The sequence below is a fragment of the Pipistrellus kuhlii genome, unplaced genomic scaffold (assembly GCF_014108245.1).
Source record: "Pipistrellus kuhlii isolate mPipKuh1 unplaced genomic scaffold, mPipKuh1.p scaffold_m20_p_5, whole genome shotgun sequence".
Taxonomy (NCBI): Eukaryota; Metazoa; Chordata; class Mammalia; order Chiroptera; family Vespertilionidae; genus Pipistrellus; species Pipistrellus kuhlii.
In genome coordinates, this window is record NW_023425551.1 from 5816559 (window position 1) to 5836228 (window position 19670).

Here is a 19670-nt window from a genome sequence, read left to right on the forward strand (position 1 = left end):
CTAGAGGCTTTTCGAAAAAACGCATTTGCCCTGGGGAATTTAACCAGAGACGATTCCTGCCCCTGAACCTGCCCCTGATCTCTGTCTGACTCCTGGGATGAAGTGGTTAGCAGATAGGGTCCAGGTCTGTCCCCTCCTGTGTGTGAGTGTGTGTGTGTGTGTGTGTGTGTGTGTGTGTGTGTACACACACCCATGGGCAGAGAATTGTGATTCAATGGCCTCAACCACCGCCTTTCATTTTTTCTCATGCTCTTGAGATCTCCAGCTGAGATTGCTATGGATTGACAGTTTTGTGAAGTCTGAGGATAAATCTGCCAATTCTCCTCATTTATACCACTTCCCCACACACCCCTGACTCCATATCTGCGTGGGTGTTACACAGCAGCTATCAACGGGAGTTCTGAAGACCTGTGGGGTCTTTGCCTTACGCATTAGTTTTGTCTTCACAAAAAAATGAAACTTGACAGGGAATCGTGCTGTCCTTAAAAACACAAGATCACGGAGGAAATAGACTGATATGGACAATAATCAATAACAATGTACCTCATGATATAAAGATCCAAAGGAAATTAAATAAAAATTACTTGCATCTCATGCCAAGAGGGAAACACCAGAATCAAATGTTCTGTGAGACTGAAGACACCCCCTCATCCAAAAATGCAAAGCAAATCCAATAAAAGAGCCAGATTACTGTTTTTAAATTTTATTTTCCATTGACTCCTCACAACCTTTCTCCTACATCTTCGAACAATTTGATTGGATCGAACTTATTTGTAGTTCTTTATGTGTCCTTGATGCTAATTCTTTGTTATGAGGGGATTAAACAGCTTTGAGAAGTAGAGATGTTTCCACTCTAACCAGTTTGGTCAAGTGAACAGAGCATCAGCCTGTGGACTGAAGGGTCCTGGTTCAATTCTGGTCAAGAGCTGCTGGGGGTTCTTGTCCCAGCCGAACAAAGGGTTCAGCATTCTGGAGAAAGGAGCTGATTCATAGATTCAGGAGTCCAAAAAAGAAAGATAATTTTGAAAGGCATTGGGGGGTCAGAGGAGCTTCAGCTAAAAGCAGCTAAAGACTACCCCTTGTCTAAGGACCTCCATGCTACTTATTAACACAATTTGTCTTAAGGCCATGTGGAGACATACTTCAAAGGGAACAGTTTCAAGGGGTACTTTACAGAAGCATTCTCAGTTTGGGGAATAACCTACAGCTGTTCAGGTGTTTGGCCAACAGGAGGCATTAAAATGCCCTGAGCTGTCTGGAAGCAAATGATTATCCTATTCAGGTTTGGGGAAATGTCCTACTGAGGTTTTGGGGTGATGCTTTTTAGCCATCTCAGGTGATTCAGCCCTGCTGACATGCTGGAATTGGCTTCTAGCAAAGGGCATGTACCTTGGATGTGGGCTCAATCCCCAGTGGGAAGAAGCTGATCAATGTTTCCCTCTCAAGAATGTTTCTAACTCTCCATCTCCCTTCCTCTCTGTACAAATGAATAAAATATATTTTTTTTAAGTAGAGATGTTTCAGCCACTGAAGGAGGTGAGTCTGCAGGGACAGAATCACAGGAAAGTCACTGCGGGGTGTGGAGTGTGCGGTAATAGCAGATAAATCCTCATACTTTAGGATCCATATGATTTTTTTTATTCCATGACATGACAAAGATGGTAAATTCTGTTTCCATAGTAATTTATCAGAACCACTGGTTTTATTTACAGCATTATTCGAACAAACAATAATCACCTAAAATACTGTGTGTTATAAAACAAAATCGCTAAGTAATTGTATTGTTATAGTATTCTTTCATAGAGAGATATAACTTTAAATAGCATTACATAGTTTAAAACTTTCTAAAGGTAACCATCATAAATATTATTTTCCCTTTAAAAGGTGGTGAGGCCCTGGCTGCTTTGACTCAGTGTTTAGAGCATCAGCCCAAAGGTTGGTCAAGTATTGTCTATCACTCCTTTCACGCTACACAGCAGAGCTGAGTGGTTGCAACAGACTTCTGATCTGCAAAGCCTGAAGTCTCACACGGTATCTTGTTCATTTGCTACAACGAGGTCCTGATGCAGAGATCTATCTCATTTTCCACAACCCAAGGGGAGACTGGAAAGTGTTCTCTCTGGCAAGATTTCTTTTTCAAGCAGTTGGAGAGCTAACTGCAAGAATTATAACAATCAAGAGAAAATGGAACCAAATGTTGAAAACTGTGCAGAGTTACCAAACTTCTCATGGAATTTAGGACATGAACATAGCATCTTCTGAATCCTCTTGACCTCCTGCAGGTCTCTGCATTTGCTGTAAGGACTGCAGCTCCTTGGGGCCAACAGGTGCACTGCTGGAGGTGGAAAGGTAGCCAAGCAGCAGGGACACATGTTGAACTAGACCACACATCCAGGAGCTTTTGAGCAGCATCTTTGCCACCTGAAGAGAAACACATGTTTGTCTCAGGGGCTGAGAAAATCCTGGGTCAGTTCCCCTGGGGCTACCGACCCCAAACCCTTCCAGCTCAGAGCCCCACCCTCCTGAGAGTCATGTATTTCCCATCAGCTCTCACTACCACCCTAGGCCCTACAGCTTGTACCCACATCCTACCACCTTTATCACAAGGCAAGTCAGATCCAAAGGCAGGTGGGGCTCAGGACTCAAGGTGCAAATGAACTGTGATGCTCCCTCTACTGAAATTTTGATTTTAAAAAAGCCCAGAAGAACCTTGTCCAGAGAGAGAGGCCTGCATCCTGGTTTCTCTACCAGGGAATGGTTGTGGTTGTGGAAAGATCCTTGGTTGGCCTGCTCTCCTCACCCTGGTAACAGCTCACAGCTCTGAGAGTGAGTGTCCCTGTCCTGCCCCATGGATTCGTGCTCCAGTCACCAGTCAGCATCCAACTCCACCAGCAGCTAAGCCACACCTATCCCTGGAGTCACCTGAGCTCAAGGAAGGAGGCACACAGTGACTCAGGATTTGGAGTGTGGAGGAAGCTGGCTGCCAGGTGATTGAATCAGGGCTTACCCAGGATTCTCAGGGGGTTCCAGAAAAAAAATGGCTTCCATCTAACTTGTCCTGCAGTCTGTACTGCTGGCCATCTGTCTTACCTGATGTCTCCAAAGCCACTTTCTGGGAAGGCAGATGCAAACTCCAACATTTAGAATTGGTTCTGCAAGGCCTTCCACCTCTCCTCCTGGTATCAGACCCAGACCCCTCTCCTCTTAGCCTCCTGGATACTCCCTTCCCCTGGACACATCACATGGAGCCGCCATGCTGCTCTCACCTGAACGGGAGTACTTCCCATGTCCTGTGTGCCTGCTGTTCCCACACCACACACACCGGCCCCAAACACACTCTCCCAAACAAGGGATGTGGATGGGGACTGAAATCACTAATCCTCTTTAGCATCTACAGGGGTTAAGCCTTGGTATGGCACCCTCCTTTTCCCACTGCTTTGACAGAAGATAGAACTCAGAGCTGAGCTTGTCCAAGTTATTGCTATCAAGCTATATTACATGTTAGTTCCCTAGACTAATTTTCACAAAGAGAAGGTTCAGTGAGGGGGCAAGGACAGGCTGAAAATTCACCTTTCCCTGTCCTCATTCCAGGCCACCTGCCTCTCATTTTCCACTCAATTCTGCCCTCTTTACCTTTTCCTATAATGTAATAGATGATTCAAATGATGATCAGGGTGATGAAAATCATAAATACATTGAGAATGATGGCCCAGGTCTCCAACCCATCTGTGGTCTTGGTTGGTGAAACTGAGGCTATGGTAGGTGTGGTTGTGACTTGGGCCGGGACTGTGGTCAGTGCAGCTGCAATAAAAACACAAGAGGGACATTCAATGCAGTACTCAATCCTGAGGAGACAGCTCCTGATGTCCCAGGTAATGCTATGATACAGACAGTTTCTACCCTCTACGTGTGACAGCCACTGTGACATATCTGGGGTTGGAACAAGGAATGGAGATGGGCCCTGTCTCAAAGGGACTCAGAGAGTTAATGGGGGAAGCAAGGGTTAAAATATACCAGGCACTCCTGCTGTGAGAGAAGAGGACACTCATGAGGAAGGTGGGAGAGAAGTCTTCCCAGGAGCTGATTTGAGGTCATATTGAAGGATTTCCAGAAATAGGCCAGGTGAGATGAAGAAGAAAAGTGATGCCGAGAAGAGGGAACAATAAAGAACAGGTCTGAAAACCGACTCCTGAGGAGATGAGAAAGGAAAGGAGAGACAGTAGAACACACCAATTGCCATTACTCTCCCAAGAACTCACTGCAGACTAGCCACTTTTCAAACACACTCACACCCATTCAAGCACATGCTTACAGGCAGAAACACACATACACACCACACACACACACACACACACACACACTCACACACACACACAGTGCCACATGCACATGCACACAAATGTAGGTCTAGCTTATCACAAGAAAACAACACCTTCCCTGTCTCCCCTGTTACCTGTTGTCTCCAGCTCTGTCTTCCTGTGTACCCAGCATTTATACAATTCCTTGCAGTCTCCCTTTAAGGTCATTTTGAAGTCTTTGCTCAAATCCTCATATTTCTCCCACTTCTTCTTCAGCCGTTCACCTTCGGAATCATCCGCTTTATATTCTTCAGTCTCAGAGTGAAAGGTAAGGAGCCTCTGTCCACCCAAGGAAAACTCCAAGGACCCACTGGTGCTTCCATGGCACGTCATCCTGACCTGCAGGGTGAGAGGAGCTGCCCCACAGCCCCATGGGAAAGACATCAGCCTCTGGTCTTGACAAATGTTTTGTCCCACCCGGTGTCCACCTTTTCTGAACACTTCTAACCCTGCCCTGCTCTCCCTTGCCTTCCTGCTGGGCTATGTGGGAAGGCCCACCATCCAGTTTTCTTTTTAAATGAACACAATCCATACAGCTAGCCCCTCAGTCTGCTCGCGTCTACCCTTGAATTTTTCAAACTTACCTCCATCTGCATATTTCTCACGTTTAATGTCAGCCAGTAATGGTTTTAATTCATTTCCCATGTTGCTCAGGGTTCCTAACTCTCCTTTACAGGAATGAATGGCCTTTCCCTCCTCTCTTGGGAGATTAATATATATGACCTTATTGTTGCCACAGTCATAGAAAAGATACTTCTCTTCATCCATCTTTTCTTGGACCATACACCATGGTTGTTTATCAGAAGAAATGTTGAAATCATAGTGAAGAGAGTGAGAATCTGTGAAGGAAAAATGCTGCTGAGGACTAGGGTTGGAAGGAAAAGACCCAAAACACCACTCCCCCATCTCTGTGACAGCAAGACAATCCCTGTGATGGCCGGGCTGGCAGAGCAAGGCCTGACCCTGTCCAATGCCTCCCTTCTCCAGGGGAAGGTTGGGGCCCCTCCCTTGCTTGAGGAGGACCAGGAGGCCTCTGCCTGCCAGGAAACCACATCTCCAGATAAGTCCTCAGGCAACAGGGATAAAGTGCCACTTGGCAGAGGAAGAGATTAGGCTCAGTCCGGGATAAAAGGGTATAGGAAGCACTGGTTTGGGGGCCCTCAACAGCTGGGTGATGGACCTGGGTGGGCTGGTGAGGGCAGCAGTGGCTCCCAGGGGGCAGGAGGGGCACAGGCGGGCCGTGGCAGAGGGCGGGAGGTAGAACCTGCAGAGCTGGGCTAGGGGGAGACCAGGCCAGTGACCTCAGCAGGGGTCCCAGTTCCCCAGAAGCATGACTGGAGCGGCGGGACAGCGCACTGGGAACCCCAGCTGCCTTCCCCAAGGCAATGCTGCCTGGAAGCCTAGGTGGGAGGGGAATGAGCCCCTGGAGGGCACTGAGGAGGGGAGGTTCTGGACCTGCTATGGGCCCTGCCCGCGAGTTTAAAGTCCCAGCTTCCTCTTTCCCGGGCCTCTCACCTGTCCTTTCTCTGCGCCCCACCCCCCCATCAACGCCCTCCCGCCCTCCCCCTGCCCCCCATCAGCGCCCTCCCGCCCTCCCCCCCTGCCCCCATCAGCGCCCCCCCCCCCCGCCCGCCGCTCAGATTCCTGGGGACTCACCTCTGCGCCCCGAGGCGCCAGGCGCCGCGCACACACAGACGAGCAGCACCGCGAGCGGCGGGAGGAAGAGGCTGAACTTGGGGCCCGGGGTCCTCGCCATGGGAGCAGCCGCGGTCGGTGCGCTCAGCTCCGGGCAGGCGGGCAGGCGGACAGGCGGACTGGTGGGCAGGCGGGCGGGCGGGCGGACGGGCGGACAGGCGGCCAGGCGGGCAGGCGGACAGGCGGGCAGGCGGGCAGGCGGACAGGCGGACAGGCAGGAGGAGGCCGGGCAGCTCCGTGGACGAGCGCTGCGCGCGGCGGGCACACCGGCGGCTCCGAGCGCCGGCGGCTCCGAGCGCCGGCGGCCGGGGAAAGGCGCAGAGGCCGGACAAACGTGTGGCTGGCCGCGGCCGTTCCTCCCCGCCCTTGTCCGGGGTGGTCGCTTTCGTGACCAGGAGAGGTGGGCGGGAGGCGCCCGGCGAATGAGCGCAGGTGGAAAGCTAGTCCTTTGGTCTCCTGCGGTCTCCTCTCCCTCTGAGCTGCGCAGCCGGGCCCCGCCCGCCGCTTTCCTCTGAGCTGTGAGTCACACTCTAGGCAGCAGCTGGTGGTTGCAACAGACCCAGCTCAAGCTCAGTCCACTTTTTTTTTTTTTAATCACATCCTTCCCGCCACCAGCAGCCAAGGAGAGGGGGAGATGGCTCCTTAATACCCAGCCTGACTGATGACACCCACAAAACCACCCTCACCCCACACTCTCCCAACACACTTTCCCACCCCAGGACCCTCCTTCCCTCCACCAGCCCACAAGTGGGGAAGCAGGAACAGAGGTGCTATCAGGACAGGGGTGCTGGGCAGGGTCTCCACCCGCGGGCACCAACACACAACCCTTGCCCCTTCCCTGCTCCCACCTTGGCCACCACAGCAAACCCTCCACCATAACCATTTCTCCTCACCTAGGACTTCAAAGCCAACTTCAGAGGGATTACAGGTTCTGGCGGGCAGGCGGACAGGCGGACAGGCGGACAGGCGGGCAGGCGGGCAGGCGGACAGGCGGACGGGCGGACAGGCAGACGGGCGGGCGGCTCCGAGCGGCAGCGGCGGGGGAAGGGGGCAGAGGCCGAGAAAGGGGCAGAGGCCGGACAAACGTGTCCCAGGCCGCGGCCGTTCTTCCCCGCCCCAGCAACCCCAGGCACTCATTTCAGACCCTGCTCTCACCAGCCACTGCTCTTCCCCCAGCTCAGCCGGTTTTACCACCCAGTTCTTTGGGGTCCCACACCCATATTTTCCACCCACTGAGGAGGTACAGCATATGACGGTCATGGATTTAAGCTCATGTGTGCGGGTGGTTTCTATACACTGACAGATAGTGAATGTGACCATCTTCGCAGAACACATAGTGCCTGTCTCTGTAAACACCACACGCCTCCACCTTCATGGTGCAAAAGCAGCCAGAGACCCCATGTGAAGGAATGGGGGACCGGATATGGCCACTGCACTACTCTGTGGACCCAACATTTGGAGTCACACACATGGGTGTCCCAGCCAATTTGTCCTCAGTGTGGTGAAGAGCCAGAACTGATCACTGTCCAGCCTGTAGCTTCTGGCTGGAGTGAGAGTGAGAGAATGTGGATCATGCAGCAATAGGCAACTGCTCCACTTCCTTCTGTGAACCTGCAGGAAGTCAGGGTGGTGCTGGTGCACATTTCTGGTATGGAGATCAGGGACATTTCTCTTTATATCTTACAATAGAGGACCCACTGCACGAAATTCATGCATGGGTTGGGGGTTGGGAGGGAATCCCTCAGCCAGGCCTGTGCTCTCTCACAATCAGGGACCCTTTGGGTGGTATCTGACAGCAGATTTAGACCCGTTGGCCCATTCCTGCCTAAAATGGCAGTTAGACACCATTTTGCAATCCAGGATCTCTGGTTCCTAACTGCTCACCTGCCTGCCTGCCTGACTGATCACCCCTAACCACTCTGCCTGCCCTCCTCATCACGCATAACCACAGGTGGCTGTGGCTTCCTCCCTCTCAGCCTTGGGCAAGCAGGTGGCAGGCTGCCTGGGCCTGGTCCCGCCCTCACAGCCACAGTGGCTCCTTGGATCCTGCAGCCTCAGTCCTCCCAGAGGAGCTGGAAGGTCCAGAAGGAAGGATGGAGGTCCCAAATGACTTCTGCTCTATCTTTTCAGCATATTACCCTTCTATCATATGGGATGTTCCCTGTGACCCTGCTCACTTCTATTCTCTGAATGCTGGGCCTAGCTGACCCAATGACACTCACAATGGACAACTCTGAGGCTCCAGAGCCTCGTCTCTCCTGGTCCCAGTACTTCGCCAGGAGCCTCTATAAATGCTGTGGGTCTCCTTGTGCCAAGAGACATAGCCTTGCCTCAGAACATTAGGCTCTGTGTTGTGATTCTCGAGTAGAAAGGCCATGAACTCCCCTCAGCACCTTGTCCTACTACAGATACCTCTCAGGTCATACATTTGCTGGCTTTTATGGACCAAGAGTGATATCCAGCCACATTCACCCAATCAGGTATTGTCTATCACTGCTTTCACTCTACAGCAGAGCTGAGGAGTTGCAACAGATATCTGATCGGCAAAGCCTGAAGTCTCACACGGTATGTTGTTCATTTGCTACAACAAGATCCTGATGCAGAAATCTATCTCATTTTCCACAAACAAAGGAGAGACTGGGAAATAATCTTTCTGGTTAGATTTCTTCTTCAAGCAGTTGGAGAACTAAATGCAAGAATTATAACAATTGGCACCAAGAGAAAATGGAACCAAATGTTGAAAACTGTGCAGAGTCGCCAAACCTCCCGTGGCATAAAGGACATGAACGTGGCATCTGCTGTATCCTCACAACCTTCTTGAGGTCTCTGTAAGGACTGACGCTCCTGGAGGTGAACAGGTGAGCAGCTGGAGATGGGAAGGCACAACCAGATCTTGTGTTGAACTAGATCACACTTCCGGGAGCTTTTGAGCAGCATCTTCTCCCGTCAGAAAAGAAGCACATGTTTGTCCCAGGGGCTGAGAAAATCCTGGGTCAGTTCCCCTGGGGCTACCTACCCCAAACCCTTCCAGCTCAGAGTCCTACCCTCACTGAGAATCCTATATTTCCCATCAGTTCTCACCACCACCCTAGGCCCTACAGCTTGTACCCATATCCTACCAACTTTACCACATGACAGTCAGGCTAAAGAAAGGTGGGGCTCAGGACTCAAGGTGCAAATGAATTGTGATGCTGAAGTTTTCATTCTAATAAAGCCCAGAAGAGCCTTGTCCAAAGAGAGAGGCCTACTTCCTGCTCCCTCTAGCACTGGGGATAGTTGTGGCAAAGATCCTTCTTTGCCCTCCTCTCCCCGCTCTCCTCACCCTGGTAACAGCTCACAGCTCTGAGAGTGAGTGTCCCTGTTTTGCCCCATGGATTCCTGCTCCAGTCACCTACCAGCATCCAGCTCAATCACACTATCCCTGGAGTCATCTCTCAAGGCAAAGGCTGCTCACTGGCTCAGGATCTGAGTGTGGAAGTGATAACCCTCCCCTGTCCTGGTAGAGTAAAAACCTGGGGGAGGGCCAGTACCCCATGCCTCAGGAAGCCCTGAAGGGAATTCAGCCACACATTCGGAGACTGAGGGGCCTAAGGGTGCTGGTCCCCTGCCAGTCTGCCTGGAACACCCCCTCCTGCCAGTCAAGAAGCCCCACACGAATGACTACCGGCCAGTACAGGACCTCCGGGAAATAAATAAAAGAGTTATGTACATACATCCAAAGGTCCCCAACCCATACACTCTCCTAAGTTCTCTGGTGCCCTCCCGTGTCTGATATACTGTATTAGATTTGAAGGATGCCTTTTTCAGTTTGCTGCTGGCACCCTGAAGTCAACCTCTTGTTCGCCTTGGATTTGCGGACAACTGACATGGACCCGGTTGCCTCAGGGGTTCAAGAACTCGCCCACCATCTTCGATGAGGCCCTGCAGGAGGACCTGGGTGAGTACCGGAGAACACACCCCAACCTCACTCTCCTTCAGTATGTGGACGACATCCTGATTGCAGCAGATACTGCTGAGACTGCAAGGAGGGAACAAGGGACCTGCTGACCTCCTTGGGGGCCCGTGGATACCGTGCCTCTGCGAAGAAGGCCCAGATATGCAAAGAAAGGGTGAGTTACGGGGGATACATCCTGGAGGGTGGGCATCGGCGGCTGTCAGATGCCAGAAAAGAGACTGTTTTGAAAATCCCAACCCCCATCTCATGAAGGGAAGTAAGGGAATTCCTGGGATCTGCTGGCTACTGCCGCCTCTGGGACCGGGTTTCACAGAGATTGCCAGGCCCCTATAGGAGGCAACCAAGAAAGGAAAGGCATTTGAATGGACTGAGAGAGAAAAGACAGCCTTTGAGCAGTTAAGGAAAGCCCTCCTAAGTGCTCCGCCCTGGGCCTGCCAGACATCACAAAGCCCTTCCATCTCTTCCTGGATGAACCCAAAGGAATAGCGAAGGGGGTACTGACTCAAACCCTGGGCCCCTGGAGCCGCCTAGTAGCTTATTTGTCCAAGAAGTTGGACCCTGTAGCTGCCGGCTGGCCCTCTTGCCTAAGGATTATTGCAGCAATGGTGCTCTTAGTCAAAGATGCTGACAAGCTGACTCTGGGGCAGGAAGTCTGGATCATGGACTTAATGTTTTTCTTAATTTATCCTCATTGTTGAAAGTATTACAGATGTCCCCTTCCCTCCCATTGATCACCTCCACCCCACTCCTACCCCTCCCCAGGCCTTCCCTATACTATTATCTGGCCATGGCCTATGCATATATGCATACAAGTTCTTTGGTTAATCTCTTCCTACCTTCCTCCTCTGAAATAAGTTATTCTGTTGCATGTTCAATGTCTCTGGATATATTTTATTCATCACTTTGTTTTGTTCATTAGATTCCACATATAAGTGAGATCATATGATACTTGCCTTTCTCTGACTGGCTTATTTCGTTTAGCATAATACTCTCCAGGCCCCTCCATGCTGTCTCTAACGGTGAGAGATTCTTCTTTTTTAAAGCTGCTTACTATTTCATTATGTACCTGTACCACAGTTTTTCGTTGTTGTTTTGTGTTTTTTTAAATATATTTTATTGATTTTTTACAGAGAGGAAGGGAGAGAGATAGAGAGCTAGAAACATCGATGAGAGAGAAACATCAGCTGCCTCTTGCACACCCCCTACCAGGGATGTGCCCGCAACCAAGGTACATGCCCTTGACCAGAATTAAACCTGGGACCTTTCAGTCCACAGGCCGAAGCTCTATCCACTGAGCCAAACCTGGGACCTTTCAGTCCACAGGCTGACGCTCTATCCACTGGCAGGGGGGAGAAAATGTAAAAAGATTATGACCCTAAGTAATAGGTGGGAGGAGCAGACCGATTCTCGCGGAACCGTCCTGGCACCAGCACCGCCCCTTTTCAAAGCACGGCGGGCGAGAACAGCGTACAGCGGCAGGAGTGGCCACTTGCAGGAGCCACCGAGACAAACTTCCTCACACAATCAGTTCATCCTCGGACCCAGTCGGACCGCAACACCCGTAGGGCGCCATCTGGGCTTCTAGTCGCCATGGTGGGCACGGTGGGCACCAAGCGCAGCCCCGCCTTGCTCTGGGTTCTGCTCTGCGTTCTGCTCTGGGTTCTGCCGCCGCACGGCGCCCGGGGCGCGCCTCCCGGTGAGTTCGGGGGGTTCGGGGATGAAATCTGCGGGGGAAGGAGCAGCATTAACCTGCGAGCCGGAGTGGGGGGACCAGAGGGGAAGCCCATGAGGGGGCTCGGGAACCCCGCCGCCACCCGCGGATGCCGCGACCAGCCCAGCCCTCCTCAATCCCTCCGTCTCCGCGGCTGTCCGGTCTGCATAGCTGGGAGTCAGCCTTCCCGGCAAGAAGGGAGCCCGAAACCAGCGGGGGCTTGGACCCCTCGGCATTGACAAAGGCCTCCTCCCTGGCCCGCGGGCCTCCCGTGGCGCCCCCTCCTCCGATCCCCCTTTACCGCCCCCCGCCCCACCCCCGCCACCCACCTTGCAGCTCTGGGGCTTCTTGGGAAGTGGGAGCCCCAGGCCCCGACGTGTGGGGCGTGGACAGGACTGGGACATCTCTCACGTTGGTAACCCAGGGACAGCTACAGGCCGCTTTCCTGCTATCGCTGCATTCTTAATTCTAAAAAACTGGAAAAAACTTTCTTAATTCTAAAAAAAAGAAAAAGAAAAAGAAAAACCCTGAAGTTCTTCCGTTCTTGCGCAATCCCCCCCAATGAGTCACTTTTGCTGGGCGCACTGTCGCTGGGAGACTCTGGCGCACTGTCGCTGTCAGCGGGACAGCACAGCGGTCAACTCAGGCAGCCTAGGGGGCTGCCACTGCTGAGTGCCCTGCCTCGCCCACCCTACCTGCCTCCCTTTTGGTGGGCGTGGCGGGTGGGTGTAGCAGAGTGTTGGTTAATTTGCATATTACTCTATTTATATATATATATATATATATATATATATATATATATATATATAATTGATTTCAGAGAGGGGGGAGAGAGAGAGAGAGAGAGAGAGACATCGACATCAATGATGAGAGAGAGTCACTGATTGGCTGCCTCCTACACACCCCACCCTGGGAATCAAGCCCACAACCCAGGCATGGGCCCTGAACAGGAATTGAACTATGACCTCCCCATTCATAGGTAGAGGCTCAACCACTGGCCATGCCTGCTAGGCTCTTTTTTTTTTTTTTTTAATATTTGAAAAAGATCTTCCATTTATTTTGAGTTTTACTGCCATTCATTGTAACTAATGTTGTTTGTTTTTTATTCAATTACCGTTTACATTCCATGTTATTTAGTATTAGTTCTAGGTGTATGGCTTAGTGACTAGGCAACTCATATTTTACAAAGTGTCACCCCTGGGTATTTCAAGTACCCAATCTTTTTCACTTCTCCACCCTCCCTACCAGTTTCAATGTGTCTTCTGAAAATTCTTGATATAAGACTACTACTGATCAAATAGTCTTCTGTTGGTTATTCAGGTTAATTGTTCTATATTTTTGTTGTAATTTTAGTTTGGTCCTGGGAGGCGGTGCGTGTAACTTCCACCTACTTTGCCACCATCTTGGATCTGCCTTCCTGCAAACTTTTTCTACAAAGAGCAATAATGAATGTCAGGCCACTTACTGTCTCTGTATACACTAGGCACCTTCATGTTTACAGAGGCAAAGTAGCCAAAGACAACATAGAAGTGGATGGGAAACCAGATTTGGATAGTCATAGTTTCCTGACCCCACATTTAGGGTGTCCCACATATGGGTGTTATGTCTGTTCGAAAATCATCCCTTAGGGTTCCTGCAATGTGTGTTCAAGAGCCAGAAACATGCCCTCTTTTACCTGTGGCTTTGGGTGGAGTGAATATGAGAGGATGTGGGTCCCACAGGTGGGGGCCTTTACTCCCCTCCTTTCTGTAGACTGGATTCTTTGGTCCAAGGGGACTGTGAGAGACACTGCATGAAGCCACCATAGGTGTGAGCTGAGGGCTCTGCTGGTGTAGCATTTCTGCTGTCAAGATCAGCATTGCATTCATTCCCTGTGACCCTGCTCATCTCAGTGCCTGTTTTACCAATCTATTGGGGAAAAGAAATGACAGTTTCAGAAGGTTGCACTTGAATTCCCCTACTGTGTGGCACTCAACCTACAAGTAATTCACTAACGACAATGATTTTTCTATCTTTATTACAAATCTGGGGAATGCGAAATGACGACTGTGTGTGGCTGGATTAAATGATAGCACTGTGAGCAGGATCTGGGACAGGTGTCTGTTCATTACCGGGGCCCCACACCATGCACCATGCACCACTTTAGTAACAGGGCCCACAATGTCTCACACACTAGTTCCAATGTGAGTGTCCGGGTGGCTTCTGTTTCCCGGTGGACACTTAGCCAGGTCAAAGGCCATAAGGCACTTGCTGTCAACTTGAAGGGTCCCTCCTCATTGGAACTGGACCTCTGCTTCTAGTAATGGGGTACAGGTCTCAAAACTGGCAACAGACCCAGCCTCTTTCCAGAAGGCTGCTTTTAGCCTCCCAATTAGTTAATCTTGTGTTTTGTCTTCGCTGTTATTACTTACATCCAGCACTCTCTGAATTGGATTTTGTTCCTAGGGTCACTAGTTCCGTGAGGCAAAGGAACTTTTCTGATTGTTTCAATAATGGCCCTCTGCTTTCTGTGACAGTTGAGTTCCTATATCTAATCCCATCATTTTTTCCAGGATAAGACACTCTTTTGCCCTATCTGTATTTTTCATCTTCATTACTACTGGGAGCCTGTTTCTGAAATACTACTTCCACTTGGTAATTCTTGGCATCAGAGACAGCCAGCACTGAGATTGCTGACAATGGTGTTGCCTTTCTTACTGTTGGGGAGGAAGAATTTTTCCTCCATGCATCTAGGTTCTTCTGACTGGCCTAACACTTAAATTAACGTGAGAGATATTAACAGGTAAAAAGCAAAATTTAATATGATGGGTACAGGAGATTGTAGAAATAGGAAACTCTCTGAAGTAACCACAGTAAGCAGATTTTATACTTTTAAACAAAGAAATCATAAACTTGTGAAGAATTAACAAAGGCATTTTGGCTTGGAGTAGTAAATTAGCAATGAAGCAAGAAGGTTACGTTATACAGCCTTCTTGGCCCTATATTCCCCATCTCTGGCGCTAAGAATGTCTCTCTACCTCCTGGTGTAGGGAAAGTGCATTTCACATAGGAGATTTATTCCCTGCTTTCAGCGGGACTAAGGAAGGTCCTTCTTGCACCGGCTGTTTCTTAAATAACTTTAATTCAAAATTATCAGTATGCCAAAGTGACACACTTGAACCCTATCATCAGCAATCATTCATAATAAGTTCAATAAAGAATCCTTGCCGGGACCGGTTTGGCTCAATGGATAGAGCGTCGGCTTGGGGACTGAAGGGTCCCGGGTTCGATTCCGGTCAAGGGCATGTACCTTGGTTGCAGGCATATCCCCAGTAGGGGGTGTGCAAGAGGCAGCTGATCGATGACTCTCTCTCTCATCGATGTTTCTAACTCTCTATCTCTCTCCCTTTCTCTCTGTATAAAAATCAATAAAATATATTTAAAAAAAAAAAAAAAGAATCTTTCATGCCTTCCCTTAAGCAAAGCTGATGGACATTTTCTAGTTGTTCCGACTTTTCATACTTTGTCCATTCTGAGTGCATGCATTCTCTGATTCTTTTAATCTCTCCCTCTACTGTCTGTGTGGGAAGCTCTAATATTCTCTTCCATACAGTGCAGCCATCCTTTTCCTCAAACCCCTAATACCCATCCTAATAACAGGTAAGCATCCTCTCCCAGGGCTGTGCTAAATCCTCTAGTTGTCAACTCCCCCTCTTCTACATTGGGTTCCCATCTCACTCCGTCCCCACTATCATCCAGTTTCCTCAGGAGCAGCCCCCCCCCCGCACACTCAAACATCTCCCCACAGGGCACTGGGCTGGTCTTTGACAGTCCTCTGGTATCAAGACCTTTTTCTCCCCTATGAAGCCTGGAACATTCCTGGACTTGTTATAGACTGACTGATGCTGGTTACTGGCCTGGAGGAGAGAGGGGACATATCGGGGATTGTGTGGTCTCCTGCTCGGCAGTGGCCTCCAGGGCCTCCTCAAGCAAGAGAGGGCCACTAGCCCTCACATGGTGATTAGAGGGGCCTGGCAGAGTCAGTTCTTGCTTTGCCAGCCCAGCCCAGCCCATCAGAGGGATTCACTTGCTGTCAAGAGATAAGGAAAGACACTTATGGGCACTTTTCTTCCAACCCCAACTTTCATTTGCATTTTTTCCCCTCACAGGTGCTATCTCTTTTAGCTATAAATTCACCATTACTCCTCATGGACAGCCATGGTATAAAATTCAAGGCCAGAACAATGGAAATACATTTCTTGATTATGATTCTAATAGCCAGAAGAGTGCCACAGAGGCCTCGGAGAGACAGATTACAACTCTAAAAGGCCTGCTGGAAGAGTTCAAAAAGCACCTGCTTGACATTAAACCAGAAATTATTAAATTCATTGGTAAGTTTGTAAGCCCATTGTAGAAGTAGAAGACTGTTGTCAGGTTAGGAAACAATTGCATTTATATAAATACTATAGGGCGGTGCACAAAGTTTGTGTGTGAGTGGGGTCCCTAGGCCTAGCCAGTGATCAGGGCCTATTAGGGCCCTCTTGCTCAGTCCTGATCAAGGCTGGGCCGGGGCCTGCCTGATGCGGGAGAGGTACTGTGGGAGGTTTGCTGGCCATGGGAGATTGGCTGTGGGGGCACACTGACCACCAGGGGGCAGCTCCTGCATTGAGTGTCTGCACCCTGGTGGTCAGTACACATCATAGCAACTGGCCAACCAGTCGTTCCGGTCATTCAGTCATATCAGTCACTTAGACTTTTATATATATTGATATATATAGATTGGAAGTTGGTTCCACCTATGAATCCCAGCAGCCAGGATAGGACACAGAAGTCAGAGCAAGACTAGGAGATAGGAGGGGAGAGAGGGCTGGATACAAGGTTGTAACAAAGGATCTATCAAGACCCAAGGCTGACCTCTTTCCTATGGGGGGTGGGAATAGTTTATTTCTCCCTGAAGGGCACCATGATGTGTAAGCAGGAATCCAATGGACACAATAGCGCATTCTGGGAGTTTGGCTTTGATGGACATACATGGCTCCACTTTCACTTGAAGAACAAAAGCTGGACAGTGTTGCGACCTGAAGGGGAACTGTTAAAGAAGACATTGGCGAGTGACAGAGCTATGATTGGTGACCTCGTTAGTACCTCTAAAGACTGTATAGACTCGCTTCAGCAAGTTTCCAGATCCCAAGGTGAAGTTGTGAGCACAAAAGGTAACTGTGTAGAGGGGATGATGTCGTAGGTCTCTTGAATTGACATTGACATTGTGTGTGTGTCTGTGTGTTATGTGTGGTTTGAAAAAGTGATCCAACCATCAAGGAGGCTTTTGTTTTTTGTTGTTTTTTGTTTGTTTGTTTGTTTGTTTGTTTTTTAGTCTAACAGTCATTGGTATGTTCTGAAATACCTCCTTTCCCTTGTCTCCTCCTCTTCTTCACTGCACATAATCCTAGACCACTCACTGTGGATTTTTTGCTAACCCCAAAGGCATCATTTGGCTCTAGAGCTTTTCCTTGTACTGTTTCCTCTTTATAGTATCACTTCCCTTCTTCATTTCACCTGGTCTACTTCTGGAAATCCTTCAAAACAATCTCAAATCAGCTCCTGAGAGGACTTTTCAATCACCTTCCTCAATCACCTTCTGTCTTCCCCCATTAGCTATATGAGCTTCAAGGGGACAGGGCCCATCTCCTCTCTTTGTTCCAACCCCAGGATCTGTCACATTGGCTGCCACATGTAGGGGGTAGAAAGTGTTTGCATTGTAGGATTGCCTGGGACAGCACCTCAGATTTGAGTTCTGCACAGGATGTCACTCTTGTGTTTCCATTACAGCTGCATCAACCACTGCCACAGCCACAGTTCCATCCAAGGCCACAACTAGCATGCCCATCACTTGGATCCTCCCTGTGATCCTCACCAGTTTGATCATAGTAGGTATCCTCTGCTGGGGCCTTATAGTAACAGGTACCGAGGGCAGGATTGAGTGGGAAGTGAAAGGCAGATGGCCAGGGGTGAGGGAGGTGGTTTCCCAGCCTGACCCCTGATCCCGCCACACTGAAACTTTTCACCCTGGAAATTAGACCAGGAAACTAACACATGGTATAACTTAACAGCAATAAGTTGCACTAGCTCAGCCTTGTTGATGCCAATGGGCAAAGGAGGGGTCCACACCAAGGCTTAAGGCCTATAGATGCTGAAGGTGTTTAGAGATTTCAGTTTTGGCTCAAATTCTCTTTGGGAGAGATTTTGGGAGCCCAGTGTGGGTGGAGTGGAGATAGTAGGCACAGAGGACATGGGCAGTACTTACATTCAGGTGACAGTAGTATGCTGTGATATGTCCAGGGAAGGGGAATAGCCAGGGGGCAGGACCTAATCCCAGGAAGAATGTTGGAAGGCCTTGCAAACCCAACTCCAAAAGCTGAAGTTCACAGAAAGTGGTTTGGAACCGTCCAGTAAGGAGGGAGGCAAACAGTAAGGACAATGTATGGAGGCAACAGTAAGGTTAGAAGGAGGCCAGTTCTCAGTGAACGCCTGGGATTCCTGGCTGAGCTCTGATGTAGTTACCTGGCAGCCAGCCTCCTCCACATTCCAGATCCTGAGTCACTGAGCGGCCCAGGGCAGAGGTGACTGAGGACATAGATGGGGCTGACCACGAATGGATGGGCAGGGCGGGGACCCTCATACTGAGAGAGCTGCTAGGTGAGAGGCTGGGAGAGAAGGGAAAAGAAGGAAATTGTCTGCAACCCTCCCCAAGCTGTCAGGTGTCAGGAAGGGCCTTCCTGTCCATCAGAGCTCCCACCAGGTCCTTAGACCCTCCCACCGCAGGAGAATCACGCCTGAGTGAAGGGAGCAGATGGACTCATTACTTTAGTCCTGAGCCCAGAACGTCTGTAGCGGGGCTGGGGTGGCGCTGTGATGTGCAGAGGGTGGGCAGAGCTTGGTACAGGCTGCTGGTCCCAGGGCAGGGGTGGCACGTCCAGGGAAAGACCTGACTCTGGTGAGGGCAGGGCTGGGGATGGGGACTGACTGGGGTGCTGTAACCCCAGGAAAACTGAACGAGGATTTCCTCAGCCACTCGGACCAACACTCACCCTTTTCCGCAGGCTACCGATGCAACCAAGGAGGCTCTGGTGGTGTGGACTATCTCAGCGGCTCTGCCTTTTGCTTGGCTGCCTCTGGATGATTTGCTATTCTGTTTTTTTTTTAAATTAATTTATCTTTATTTTTTAATCTTTATTGCTACAAGTATTACATATGCTATTCATTTTATTTTATTTCATTTAATTAAAAACTTTATTTTTAATTTATAAAAATACCACATGAGTCCTAACCGGTTTAGCTCAGTGGATAGAGCATCAGCCTGTGGACTGAAAGGTCCCAGGTTCAATTCCAGTCAAGGGCATGTACCTTGGTTGCAGGCACATGCCCAGTAAGAGGTATGCAGGGGTAAGCTGATTGATGTTTCCCTCTCATAGATGTTTCTAACTCTTTATCCTTCTCTTTTCCTCTTTTTTAAAAAAATCAATAAAATGTATTTAAAAACAACACCACATTATCTCACTCATTTATAGATAATAAAGAACATTATAAACTGATGAACAAAAAGATAGATACAGAGACAGTAAAGCATTAGACAGACTGTCAAATTACAGTGGGAAGGTTAGGGAGAGGTGGGGGGATAAGACATCAACCAAAGGACTTGTATGCATGCAAATAAGCATAACCAATGGGTGCAAAACACTGGGGGGTGAGGACATGTATGGGAGTGAGGGGGCAATGGTAAGATATGTACACATATGATATCTTAATTTTTAAAAATGAAAGAAAAACTTCATTTTTAATTTTTTAATTTATTGGTGTGGCAGGTTAATAAAATTATATGTTTCAATTCTATAATACATCATCTGTGCACTGTATTGTATGTTCACCATCCCAAGTCAAGTCTCCTTCTATCACCATTTATCTCATCTTCACC

At 49.5% G+C, this 19670-nt stretch overlaps 2 protein-coding genes across 6 annotated transcripts in view; one reads left to right on the forward strand and one right to left on the reverse strand.

Annotated features, from left to right (window-relative positions):
* Positions 1–6197, reverse strand: part of LOC118705449 (UL16-binding protein 3) — a 47164-nt gene extending 40967 nt beyond the window's left edge. For 3 of the 5 annotated variants that reach the window (XM_045572813.1, XM_045572816.1, XM_045572815.1), the window contains exons 1-2: positions 6015–6197; positions 4943–5197 (exon numbers count right to left, since the gene is read on the reverse strand). In XM_045572813.1, coding sequence (XP_045428769.1) covers positions 4943–5197; positions 6015–6114 — 355 coding nt within the window. In that variant the 5' untranslated portion in view covers positions 6115–6197. Of the gene's footprint in view, positions 1–1387; positions 3802–4453; positions 4715–4942; positions 5198–6014 lie in introns of those variants that run through there. The other 2 variants (XM_036414488.2, XM_045572814.1) reach the window with 2 other exon arrangements.
* A 5328-nt stretch (positions 6198–11525) lies between these two features.
* On the forward strand, positions 11526–17739 carry LOC118705451 (UL16-binding protein 2). The gene is made up of 4 exons (XM_036414226.2): positions 11526–11704; positions 15868–16089; positions 16633–16911; positions 17528–17739. The coding sequence occupies exons 1-4, from the start codon at positions 11599–11601 to the stop codon at positions 17737–17739; spliced, it is 819 nt and encodes a 272-aa protein (XP_036270119.2). The 5' UTR covers positions 11526–11598.
* Positions 17740–19670: the final 1931 nt, after the last annotated feature.

What these genes read in the sequence shown, in the direction of transcription:
- LOC118705451 (XM_036414226.2), top strand. Translation starts at nt 11,599, where the DNA reads ATGGTGGGCACGGTGGGCACCAAGCGCAGCCCCGCCTTGCTCTGGGTT. An exon ending in AGAAATTATTAAATTCATTG is followed by an intron (nt 16,090 to 16,632) that starts GTAAGTTTGTAA and finishes TATGGGGGGTGG; the next exon opens with GAATAGTTTATTTCTCCCTG. An exon ending in TGAAGTTGTGAGCACAAAAG is followed by an intron (nt 16,912 to 17,527) that starts GTAACTGTGTAG and finishes TTTCCATTACAG; the next exon opens with CTGCATCAACCACTGCCACA.